Source organism: Canis lupus, chromosome 1 (genome assembly GCF_048164855.1).
Source record: "Canis lupus baileyi chromosome 1, mCanLup2.hap1, whole genome shotgun sequence".
Taxonomy (NCBI): domain Eukaryota; kingdom Metazoa; phylum Chordata; class Mammalia; order Carnivora; family Canidae; genus Canis; species Canis lupus.
The window spans coordinates 113,115,639-113,127,866 of record NC_132838.1 but is presented as its reverse complement, the minus strand read 5'-3'; the positions used below and the strand labels follow the sequence as shown (position 1 = coordinate 113,127,866).

The window sequence follows — 12,228 nt, the reverse complement described above, 5'->3', positions numbered from 1 at the left end:
GGGCCTGAAGGAGGGTGTCAGTGGGAGGACAGGGCACCAGGCACCTGGCCGGTGAAGTCAGGAGGGCACCCACACCTGTAAGAACCGCTCTCCTTTATTGAGCATTTGCAGGGCAAACCAGCCTCTTCTCACCTGACCCCCGCCACCCCGCACACTCACTGTCCCCATTTTACAGACAAGGAAACTGGATCTGAGGGGGTGGCCACCGGGCTGGAGGTGCTAGTGGGGACAGAAGCCACTGCCGTACTGGCTGGGGTCAGACCCGACAGTGTCCAGAGCCCCCGGCCCCCTCCCGGGCAGGCAGGGTCAGCACTCCACCCCGTAGCGGTCGAAGTGGCGCAGCAGCAGCCCCAGCTCCAGGTGGACCAGGCCTCCGGCCGCCGTGTGCAGCCGGTAGCGGTCGGCGCCGCTGTAGATGGCATCCCCGTGCAGCAGCTGAGGGCCGCCACCCACGAAGGCCCGAGCCAGCTGCTCCCGCCAGCTGCCCAGGGGCCGCCACGTGGGGCAGTCCAGCCGGTGGGTGCCCGGGCTGCTGGGCACGTGGCAAAAGCCGTAGCCCGCCAGCTGGCAGCGGCCGAAGCTGTCCTGCGACCACACCTGGAGATGGAGCCGGGGCCAGCCTGCAGGGTGGGAGGGAAGGAGGAAGGACGGGAGCGATGGAGGCCCCCGGCCCCCTCCCCACTGGGTTTCTGCCCCAGCCTTCTCTCTGGACTCCCATCCATGAGGCAGCCAAAGGGATCTTTCTGAATCTCTGTTCTTCCACTGCTGAAAACCCTTCCATGGCTCCCCAGTGCCCTCATAGAAAGTCCAACCTCTGGACCAGCTGACCTCCCTTCTGTGGCCTCTTCTTCAGTGTCCCCCTATCAGGGCAGCGCAGTCCCCAGGTGAGCACTTTGGGCCTAGTCCCAGACACCTCCCCTTCTCCCTCACCATGGCCCACCCTGTGCTCTCTGAGCCCAGGGCCTCCCTTCTTGGCTCTCCAATGCACCTTCCACCTGGCAGCTGGAAGCATCTTTCTCCCACTTCCATAGGTTTCTCGGTGTCCTTAGAACACCATTCAGGTCCTCAACCTGGTAGGCTGGAGATCTGGCCCCATTTCACCCTCCTTCCTGTGCCCCTCTGCTCTAGGCCCTATTCTAGAAGCTGGGGACACAGTGGTGAACAGAGCAGACAAAAATTCCTGACATCCTAGACAACGAATGTAGTAAATAAGCAAATTATAGGGTATGTCAGATGGTGATCACCGCTCTGGAGAAAAATAAAGCTGGGTATGGTGGGGGTGGGGATGCAGTTTTAGAAAGTGGGTGAGCAAGGGAAGCTTCACGGAGAAGGTGACATTTGAGCAAATGCTTAAAGGAGGAGAGGGAGTGGGCCATGTGGATGGACATCCAGGGAAGAACGCCCCCGAGAGGGAAGAGCTGGTGCAAAGGCCCTGAGATGGGAGCTGCCTGGTGGGGCCAGCTGGCTGGAGCCAACTGAGAGGGAGAGGGAGAATGAGGAGGTGACAGACCAGATTGTGCAGGGCCTTATGATCGACAAAAAGGCTTTGGCTTTTACCCTAAGAGGGGTACCGTGGAGAGTTCTGCATAAAGAAGGAATGTGCCCCAACTTGGGTGTTCACAGGGGACAGACTCTGGGGGCAGGGTGGGAGCATGGGTGAGAGGTGAGGGTAGGCAGACCAGGGTGCCCGGGGAGAGATGTGGGGGGATTTAGGATACATTTCAAAGGTAGAGCCAAAGGGATTTTCTGATGGGCAGAACGAGGAGGGGGGGCTGTTGAGGAAAGAGGAGGCAAGGATGAATGATGCCCACGCTGGAAGACGTGAGGTCTGCAGAGCTGAAGGGCAGCTGCCTGCCTCACAGTCCCAGCTCCTCCTGGCCCTTCTCAGCAAAGCTGATCAAACCTCCCCTCCTCCAGGAAGCTCTCCCGGAACTCCCTGGCAGTCAGGCATCTCCTCTGGACTCCCCTACCCTCTAGGATCCTCCCATCCTCGATGGGCCCACTCTGGGCCACCCCTGTCTGGGGACAGCTCTGTCTCCCCCAAGGGAATGGTGATTCGCGCGAGGACAGGGCTGTGGGATGAAGGGGGCGGCTGTCTCAATCACCAACATTTCCCTGGCATCACCCAACACAGGCTGGGCACCAGGCAGACACTCGGTAAATATTATTTATATTGTTAAAATACATGGCATGTTTACCTAGGCTATTTCCTAGAATCCACTCCTCTCCAGTGATCTAAATTTTCCACGAGGAAAGGTTTTCTGATACCCTTCCTCCCCCGCATACTGTTTCCCCCTGTGAGCAGCTGAGCTGGGCTGCAGGGCTGCAGAACAGCTCGGCTAGCAGCCCTGCCTCTCTCCCTCACAACCCCTCCCCGCTTCCTCCTGATTGAAGATTCTTGTTTGTCTCTTTGAAAGCCACCTCCCTTCTCTCCCTGGTCCCCACCTCCCCCTCGTCCCCCTGGCCCCCAGAGCCCTGGCCTCTGGCCTATAGTCCTATACCCTCTAGCGCCAGTCTGCAGGCCCCAGCTCAGCCTCTCCCAGGCCAGGCCTGGCCAGGAAAGGGTCCCAAGGGCCTAGGGAACAGGGCTGGGACTTGGTTCCCAGTCCCAGCGGCTTTGGGCACCACTAGTCATCCCCCCACCCCCTCAGCCTGGCCCAGGGCTTGTGCTGGGGACCCACCTTGGAGACCTTTGGTGGCGAAGTGCAGGTCGATTGGGTGGGACCAGTAGGCCATGTCCCCTACTTGGGGGGTGTCCACCTGTGTCTGGCCCTCCCGCACGCCAGACAGGAGCTTCCACGCTGCCCCTGCAGGGAGGGGTGGGAAGCAGACATCAAGAAGGGGAAGCTACTGCAGCTGGAGGACCCTGTTTCTCCCTGGCAGTGGGGGAGGTGGGGAGTCAGGAGTTACAAAGTGTGGACTCGAGAGTCAGATGTCTGGGTTCAAATCCTGATCCTACTTCTTTTTGCCTGTGCAACCTTGGGCAAGTTACCTGTCTCTGCCTTGGTCTCCCCTTCTGTAAAATGGGTATAATAACGCATCCCTCATAGTTTTGTGAAAGGATTAAATGAGCCAATACACAGAAAGCCCTCAGAACAGTGTCTGGGGCACAGTGAGTACTGGATAAGCGTTGGATGGCATTTTGTCACTCTTCTCACCCCACATTAGAGGCCTCGTCCAAGGACTAAAATGGGGCCCAGGGTGGCCTTCAGGAGCTTGAGCACATGGTGAAAGGCACATAGTAATAGCAATAGTTCTGGGGGTGACAATAATAGCAAAAGCCAGACGCTGTGCTAAGCGCTTTAGCCATGAATTCATTTAATCTGCCCTCTGGGTCTCTTAATCCCCACCCCACCCCCCAGTTTAGACTCCCCCCCCCCAAGCCCACAAGGCCCTGCTTGGTGTGGCCTCCTGTGCCCCCTTCCTGAACTCATCTCTCACCACTCTCCCCATCCCTCACTACCCTCTAGCCTCACTGGCCTGATTTCTGTTCCTCTTCCTCAGGGCCTTTGCACCACCTCTGGCTTCTGCCCAGAAAGCTCGGCTCCTGGATGTGCCTGTTTTTTTCCTTCAGGGATCGGCCCAAGTGTGCCACTCTCACAGAGGGGTGCCCCCCCCACCCTCCTATCCGAACACTAGTCCCTATCACGTCATCTCCTCTCATTTCTTCCCATAGTGACCACTGTCAGTGATCCCTGTGCTCATTTCCTTACCTGCTTTTTAAAAAAAATTTTGTCTCCTCTACTGGGAGCCCCAGGAGAGCATGCCTCTTCTACACTGCTGGGTCCCCGGGACCTCAAACTCTGATCTTCGTACACAGAAGGTGCTCAATAAGTGTTTGTTGGACAAATAAGTGCTCCTAGGAGGTGGGTGTTAATAGAATCCCCATTTTACGGGTAAAAAAAAACAGACTCTGAGAAGGAAAGTCACTTGGCCACTTATTCCATGAACACCTAGTGAATGCCTCTGTGTGCAAGCACGGTCATCCAGGCTGGAGCACAGCAGGAATGCAGCTGCCCAACATCCCGTGGTGGTGCTGGACTCAAACTGTGATCTCGACTGCAGGGTCCAAGCCCTTTATGTGGATGCCCCTGAGCTTGCTGCTGGATTAACTGTCCCCCCCCACTAAGAAACCCCCTAAAATAATAAAAATCATGTCAGTTATCCCTCCCTTCTGGGCCAGGAAAGTACCAGGCTCTTCACATACGAGATTTCCCAACACCCCTCTGAAAGACAAAGATTCCCACTTTCCCACTTTACAGATGAGGAAAAATGAGACTCCAAGAGGGGGCAGCACCTGGCCAGGGTCACAGAGCAGGTGAGTGGTGGGGTCCAGACTGGAAACCAAGTCTGACTCCGGAGCCTGCCTCTTATGTGCTGAGCTGCAGGAACCCCCTTTCCCTGGGAATCTCAGCCAACATCCTACCTGCCAGTGAAACTGCAAAGGGCCCAGGCCCTCCAGAGAGGATGATGGCAACAGCCACTCACTTCGTGAGCATTTACTCTACGCTAGGCAGCACACTCGAGGCTTTACTAACAGAAGTCCATTCGGCTTTTACATAAGCCAGGCAAACACTTAACTGGGCCAGGCCCTCTTCTCAGTGCTCCTGATTTTCATTTAGTCCTCAGGACAACCTCATGATGTAAGCGCTGTTATTATTCCCATTGTACAGATAAGGAAATCAAGGCAAAGATGAGCGCCCAAGGCCACAAAATTAATACGCAGTTTAATTTAACACTCAGTCCGCTCTTAACCTCAACACTATGTTGCCTCTTAGCTGCTATTAGCTTCATTTTTAGAGAAGAAAGCAGAGAGGTCAAGGCCAAAGGCCACCAATCAATAAGTGAGGGAGTTAGTATTTGAGCCCAGATCTGGTGGCCCATGGCCCTACTTGTTACACTGGCTACTATACTGCCTCTGATGGGAAGCCCTGAAAACGGGGGCCTCTGAAGTCCCTCCTGGGCCTGTGTGAATGAACGTGGATAGCTGATCCAAGGGGCTCCCACATCCTCACAGAGAATTATGAATACAGGAGGGTGGCCTCTTCTCTGTACAGCGGGGATGGAGGTCCACTTTATAGTCGGAACTCAATAAAGCAAAGAAAGCAGAGTAGGGGAGGGACCCAGCGCACCCCTAAGACCAAGTCCAGTGGGGTTAAGCAGCCTAGTGTTTTGAGGATTGGGAGTGTGTGTGTGTGGGGGGGGCGTCTAGCCCCATCTTCAGGGGCTACGGGTTCAGAGATGGGTGCCAGAGCCCCCAGAGGGAAGGGATGGGAAGAACAATGTGAGAGTCACACCGTCAGAGTATGGTCGTGGCTAGGAGTCCTGGGAGCCAATGGAAGATGCGGATCAGGGACTAGGCCAGGGCAGGTCAAAGAAGAAGGGCAGAAACTCGGGGCGGGGAAATGAGCCAGGCCCGGGAATACCTGTGTGGACGCCCCACTTGCAGAAGAGGCTACTTTCCGAGAAACCGGTGGCCCCCATGATCTGCCCGATGACGTGCACCTCAGCCATGGCCCTGAGAGAAAAATAATCACAGCCCTGTGAAGTGTGTACTATCATCGCCAACTTGACAGATGAGGAAACTGAGGCCTACCAAGTAAGGCGTAGCACTAGCATTCCCGGCTAGTTTCGTCAAACTACTGAGCTTGCAGTCCTAACCACGATCCTGACCGCCTCCCCAAGAGAGCCCCGGAAAAATGAGGGGGGCGGGCCGAGAGCTGGGCGAGGAGCTGGCTTCTAACTAACTACCCGCCTCTGAGATAACTTCTTCCTTTGGCTCAGCGCGGCGGAAAACCCCGCCCCAAGACCCTGAGGCCCCGCCCACAGGCGCAAAGCCCCGCCTCCTCGCGTCCGAGCGCCGCGAGGCGCATGCGTCTTAAGTGCAGGGCCGCCTGAGCCCCGCCCCCAAGCCCGCGCATGCGTTATTCCTACCTCAGAGCACCTAACGGTTAGGTGGGGCGAAGCAGCAGCGTGGGGTGCAGTTCATGCGCCTAACCTGTCCCTCTGTCGGCGGACGCCGACTTCCTAGGCTTGGCTCGCGCCTCTCCCACGAGCTTCCTGGCAGCGAGACACCCGAGGCGCCGGTCCCTCCGAGGCTGCGCCCGCCTTCGGGCTCCCTGGTTGTTGCTGGGGCAACCACAGCCTCCTCCTAGCCTGGCACCCGCCTTGCGGGCCGTTAATTGGCCCGAGCAGGGAGCGAGGGCGGGGCTAAGGTGTGATGGGCGTTTTCTCTCCCCTCTCTCTCCATTTTGGGAAGAGTGGCTCTCCCAGCGCGACTCGTGGTTCCGCCATGTGGGGCGTGGTCGGGCCGCTGCCATCTTGAGTGTGGCTGAGGAAGCCTGCGCGCCAACTGCTAATCCCGGACGCCTTCCGCACAAAATAAGCGCGCGCATCTGGCCATGCTAAGACTCTCCCAGCCGGGACCGAGATCAGACGCTTGAGCCAGGAGCAAGGGGGAAGCTCCCTGAGGTCATGGCGTGCTTCCCCCCCGCCCCCCCGCCTTATCATGAAAAAAAAAATCCTTCCTCCCTCAGAGAGACTCAAGCTTGGGAGGGGGTTTTCCTTCCTTTTTTTAGAGTTTCCCTTGGCTCCCCGAGTACTGATAAATGCAACTTCCCTCTCCGGAAGGCCGCCCAGTTCGCTGTTACTGATTCTGAGCAAGGATGGGGAGCGTGGGGGAAGGGGTATGAGAAATGAGGAACCGAGGCCCCTTTATCTGCAGAAAACCTAGTTCTTGGAGGCTGGACTCAGCCAGTAACGTGTCATGTGACTCTCTGCGCAGCTCCAGGTCTCAATTATCTCATCCGTGCAATGGGTGCAAGTAGAGTGACTGAGTCAGAGGCACTGATTACCTGAGCAGTGTATCCTCCACCCTCAAAATCCACTTGAACCCCTAGTCTGTCCCTATTCCTCCAGCCCAGACCAGGACCGAAGGAGCCTCATGTTCCTATTTCTAGCAAAATGGGACCACACGAGTAGTCAGTCACCACCTCAAAATCATAAATGGGGGGGAGTTAGTTGGTGGCTCAGTGGTTAAGCCTCTACCTTTAGCTCAGGTCATGATCCAGGGTCCTGGGATCCAGCCCTGTTGGGCTCCCTTCCCAATAGGGAGTCTTCCTCTCCCTCTCCCTCTGCCCCTCCTCCCCAGTTCATTCTCTCTCTCTCTCTCTCTCTCTCTCTCCCTTGCAAATCAATTCTTTAAAATTACAGGTGGGGGGGCAACATCTTAATAGGATAATATTTATAGGGCAGCCTGGGTGGCTCAACGGTTGAGCCTCTGCCTTTGGCTCAGGGCGTGATCCTGGGGTCCTGGGATCGAGTCCTGCCTCTTTATGTCTCTCATGAATAAACAAATAAAATATTTTTTAAAAAAGAAAGAAAATGGTTCCCAGGTCAGCTACCTAGATTTAAGTCTTAGCTCTGCCCCTTCTGTGTAACCTATAGCCTCTCTGTACCTTGGTTTTCTTTTCTGCAATGTGAGGATGAACAATAGGATCCACTTTGTTGGACTGTTGTCAGGATTCGATGAATTAATGTATGAAGTTGTTTTAAACTATGCCTACAGATTTTGTCTTTTTTTTTTTAAAGATTTTATTTATTTATTCATGAGAGACGCACAGAGAGAGAGGCAGAGACACAGGCAGAGGGAGAAGCAGGCTCCATGCAGGGAGCCCGATGTGTGGGACTCGATCCCGGGACCCCAGGATCAGGCCCTGGGCGGAAGGTGGCGCTAAACCGCTGAGCCACCAGGGCTGCCCTTTTCTTTTCTTTTTTCTTTTCTTTTCTTTTCTTTTCTTTTCTTTTCTTTTCTTTTCTTTTCTTTCTTTTCTTTTCTTTTCTTTTCTTTTCTTTTTTTTCTTTTCTTCCTTTCCTTTCCTTTCCTTTCCTTTCCTTTCCTTTCCTTTCCTTTCCTTTCCTTTCCTTTCCTTTCTTTTCTTTTCTTTTCAGTAAGTGCTGTGCCCAACTTTGAGGCTCGAACTCACAACCCCAAAATCAAGAGAGGCATGTACTTCCGACTGAGCCAACCGGGCGCCCCGTCCACAGATTCTTTGATATGCCTTCATTCTTTTATTATTATTATTATTTTAACTTTTATTTATTTAAGTAATCTCAACACCCAACGTGGGGCTTGAACTCAATCCCAAGATCAAGAATCTCATGCTCTTCTGGCTGAGCCAGCCAGGCACCACTGATAGGCCTCCTTTCAATACACGGAAGCTGATTCCTTTCCCCCTTGATTACAGGTTGCACTTAAAGCTCACTTCTAGCCAATACAGTGTGGCAGAAGTGTTGCTGTGTGACTTCCAAGACCAGGTCATAAAAGGCATTGAAGCTTCCTCCCCGCTCTTTCTCTTGGGTGGTTCACTGTGAGGGAGGTCAGCCACCATGTTGTGACAGCAGAGAAGCAGCCAGTGGAAAGACCCAAGTGGGGCAGAACCGGAGCCTTCTGCCAACAACCGGCACCATGCGAGTGATCCACGTTGCAAGTAGATCTTCCAACCCCAGTGGGATCTTCAGATGACCACAGCCCTGGCCAGCATGAGACTCCTGGAATTAGAACCACCCAGCCAAGACACTGATTAGCAGAAACTATGTCAGATGATAAATGTTTGTTTTAAGCCACTGGGTTTTGGGGACTGATTTGTTATGAGGCAATAGATAACTACTACAAATTGTAATGAATCTGGGACGGTGCCCGCCAAATAGGAAGTAACTGCCCATTATTGATGGGTTTTCTTATTGGTGTGTTATTACTGAAGTGGAATATTTCACATCCCCTTTCTTTTTGCAACAATATTCTACATATCTTTTCCAAGAAGCAAACTGAATATTTAATTACTTTTTACTTTTTAAATTTAAAAAATTGTGGTAAAAAGGCACATAAGATTTACCATTTTAGCCATTTTTAGCTGTACAGATCAGTGGCTTTACGTCCATTCACATAAATGTGCAACCGATCTCTAGAGCTCTCGTCATCTTGCAAAATGGAAACTCTGTACCCACAAAAGAACAAAGTCCCTGGGGCAGCCCAGGTGGCTCAGTTGGTTAAGCATCTGACTTGGTTTCGGCTCAGGTCATGATCTCAGGGTCATGAGATGCAGCTCTGCATTGGGCTCCATGCTAGGCATGGAGCCTGCTTGAGATTCTCTTCCTCTTCCTCTGCCCTTCCCACCCCCCATTCCTGCTCTCTTTCTCTCCCTCTCTCACTCTAAAAATATATAATAAATAATTTTTTAAAATTTAATTAAAACAACATCCTAAGATTATGTTTTCTGTTGGTTGCCAGAGGGAAGGGAGATGGGCAAACTGCATGAAGGGAAGTGGGAGACAGAGGCTTTCACTTGTGGAATGAATGAGTTGGGGGTGGAAGGTGCAGAATAAGGAGTACGGTCAATGCTATTGTAATGGCTCTGTAGGGTGACAGATGGTAGCCACACTTGTGGTGAACATAGCAGTTGGGTCTAGAGCAGTTGGGTCACTATGTTTATACATGAAACTAATGTAACATTGTGTGTCAACTATACTCAAAAAATGAAAAAAACAAACAGGGGCCTCTGGCTGTCTCAGTGAGGCCTGTGACTCTTGACCTCGGCATCATGACTCAGAGCACCATATTGGGCTTACCCAAAAATACATAAATACATAGATAAACAAACTACAAACAAAACCCACCACCGCCACCAACCCCTTCCTTTTCCTCCAGGTCCTGGCAACCACCATTCTACTTTCTATATTAATATGACTATCTGGTGCCTCACAGAAATAGAATGATTCAACAGTTGTCCTCAGGGTTAGTCCATATTGTCGCACATGTCAGAATTGTCTCCCTTTTGTTTCATTTATTATTATTATTATTTATTACTTTTATTTTTAAGCAGGCCCCAGGCTCAACATGGGGCTTGAACTTACAACCCCGAGGTCAAGAGTCTCAGGCTCTACTGACTGGGCCAGTTGGGAACCCCTGAATTTTCTTCCTTCCTAAGACTGAATACTATATACCCCATTTCCTTCATCCAGTCATCTGTTGATGGACCCTGGGGTTGCTTCCATCTTTTGGCTATGGTGAATAAGGCTGCCATGAACAGGGTGTACAAATATCTCTTCAAGATCCTGCCTTCAGTTCTTCGGGATCTTGTAGAATTGGTGGGTCATATGGTTATTCTGTTATTTTAAGATTTTTATTTATTTATTCATGAGAGACACACAGAGAGGCAGAGACACAGGCAGAGGGAGAAGCAGGCTCCTTGCAGGGAGCCCAATGTGGGACTCGATCCCAGGACCCTGGGATCACGCCCTGAGCTAAAGGCAAATGCTCAACCACTGAGCCCCCCGGGGTCCCAGTAATTCTATTTTTAATTTTTGGAGAAACTGCCATACTATTTTCCATAGCAACTGTACATATTGTTTTACATCTTGCTTTTTTTCACTCAGTGATACATCTTAGAAAGTTATCCATGTCCGCATGTAGAGATCCAACTCACTTTTCCCCCCAAAATAACTGTTTTGAAGTATAATCTATGTGTAGAAAAGTGCATAAATCATAAGTGAACAGCTGGATTCAATTCCATAAATGCACCTGATAATCAGAAGTCAGCTCAAGGAAAGAACATGACCTTTCCCCACAGTGCCCCAAGGGTAACTACTAACTGGACTTCTAACAACATGGATTAATTTTGCCTGTTTTTTTTTTTTTTTAAGATTTATTTATTTATTTATGATAGGCATAGAGAGAGAGAGGCAGAGACACAGGCAGAGGGAGAAGCAGGCTCCATGCCGGGAGCCCGATGCGGAACTGGATCCCGGGACTCCAGGATTGCGCCCTGGGCCAAAGGCAAGCCCTAAACCGCTGAGCCACCCAGGGATCCCCAATTTTGCCTGGTTTTAAATTTTATATAAATGAAATCACACCGTATGTATTGTCAGGCATCTTCTGTCTTTTGCGCAGCATTTCGTTTGCGAAACTCATCCACACTGTTGCACGTGGCTGTAGATTTTTCCTTTCCTTTGCTGTATAATTTCCTTTATGTGAAGATGCTACAACTTATTTACCTATCAGTTGGTGGAAATTTGTCTCGTGGTGGACATACAGTCGCATCTAGTTGGAGTGGACTTTCTGGGTCACAGGATATATACTGAGTGATAGAAGAAACTGCTCCAAGATTTGGTGGAAAACTGAGACTGGTGGGAATTCACACCCTGTCCCCCACCCCCCATCCTACAAATAGGGATTATAGGGCTACTTTGTGCCAGGTGCTGTTCTAGGCTCTGGTGAACAAAAAGGATCAAATCCCAGCCCTCCTGATCTGACCCCAGTGTAGGAGAATTCAAACCACAAACAATAGAAATCTATGCTTCATGGTGACAAGCTGTATGAAACAACCGCCAGAGCAGGTTAAGGAGCTAGTGACAGGTTATCTCTCCCAGATCAAAACAATCCTGCTCCAGGTCCCTGTCGTCTACCCTCTGGTGGGTCTCCCTGCCTGTCTGCCAGAAACTCTGGCTGAGCCAAGTGCACTTGCAGACACCATCTGCTCTCCCTGGGAGTGGGGCCGGTGCCAACTCCAGCGTCTGGACTCTTGGCACAGAGCCCTGGAGCCCTGGAGCCCTGGAGCGAGGGAACTCTGGCCAGCCCCACATCCAGAGGGAAATCCTTCAGTTTGGCGGGGGCTGGTGAGATGGAGGGCCCCTGGGAAGGAGAAGCTGGTGCGAGCTGGGTGGGCTCCAGGAGGGAGAGGGTGAGGAGGGTCTCTTACTCAGGCTGATGGAGACACAAGTGGATAATGATACTCATAAACATCATCAAACATATCCAGAGTGCCCACGTTTCCAGACTTTGGGTAAATGTGGGATGTTGGTTATCGCCCCTGATGTGAGTGCTTTATGTAAGAGGCAGGGAGTGTTGAGCCCATTTCACGGATGAAAAACTTAGGGTTCAGAGGTGATGCCATCATCCAGAGGCCACACAGCAAGCGCCTTGAAGAGCCTGGAAGGCCTCTTGGGCCTGTGTGGGTCCAAACACTGATTCCTGACCATGCCTTCTACCACCTGATCACCAGGTGGGCACCTGGGCCTCCTTTCCCTGGAAACTCCCACCCCCCCTTCTGCCCCGTTGCCCCCTCCCGTTCCCTTGGGCCAGCGAGGAACACAGCCCTGGCTGTAATCTGCCCACCCCGGCGCCGGTTGTTCACCTCGGCCAAGTGAACCCACACCCCTGGACCTCAGCCT

The 12,228-nt window shown here is 52.3% G+C and overlaps 1 protein-coding gene across 3 annotated transcripts; it reads right to left on the bottom strand.

Annotated features, from left to right (window-relative positions):
- Positions 1-76: 76 nt before the first annotated feature.
- B9D2 (B9 domain containing 2) lies at positions 77-6,181 on the bottom strand. Of its 3 annotated transcripts, none has more exons than XM_072776974.1 (4): positions 5,935-6,181; positions 5,427-5,518; positions 2,682-2,807; positions 77-620 (listed from the first exon to the last, which is right to left on the bottom strand). In XM_072776974.1, exons 2-4 carry the CDS (start codon positions 5,512-5,514, stop codon positions 307-309), a joined length of 528 nt encoding a protein of 175 aa, XP_072633075.1. In that variant the 5' UTR covers positions 5,515-5,518; positions 5,935-6,181; the 3' UTR covers positions 77-306. The 3 variants fall into 3 exon arrangements, with proteins under 3 accessions (XP_072633075.1, XP_072633085.1, XP_072633069.1); XM_072776984.1 differs by having other exon boundaries at positions 5,999-6,181; XM_072776968.1 differs by lacking the exon at positions 5,935-6,181 and adding an exon at positions 5,597-5,820.
- Positions 6,182-12,228: the final 6,047 nt, after the last annotated feature.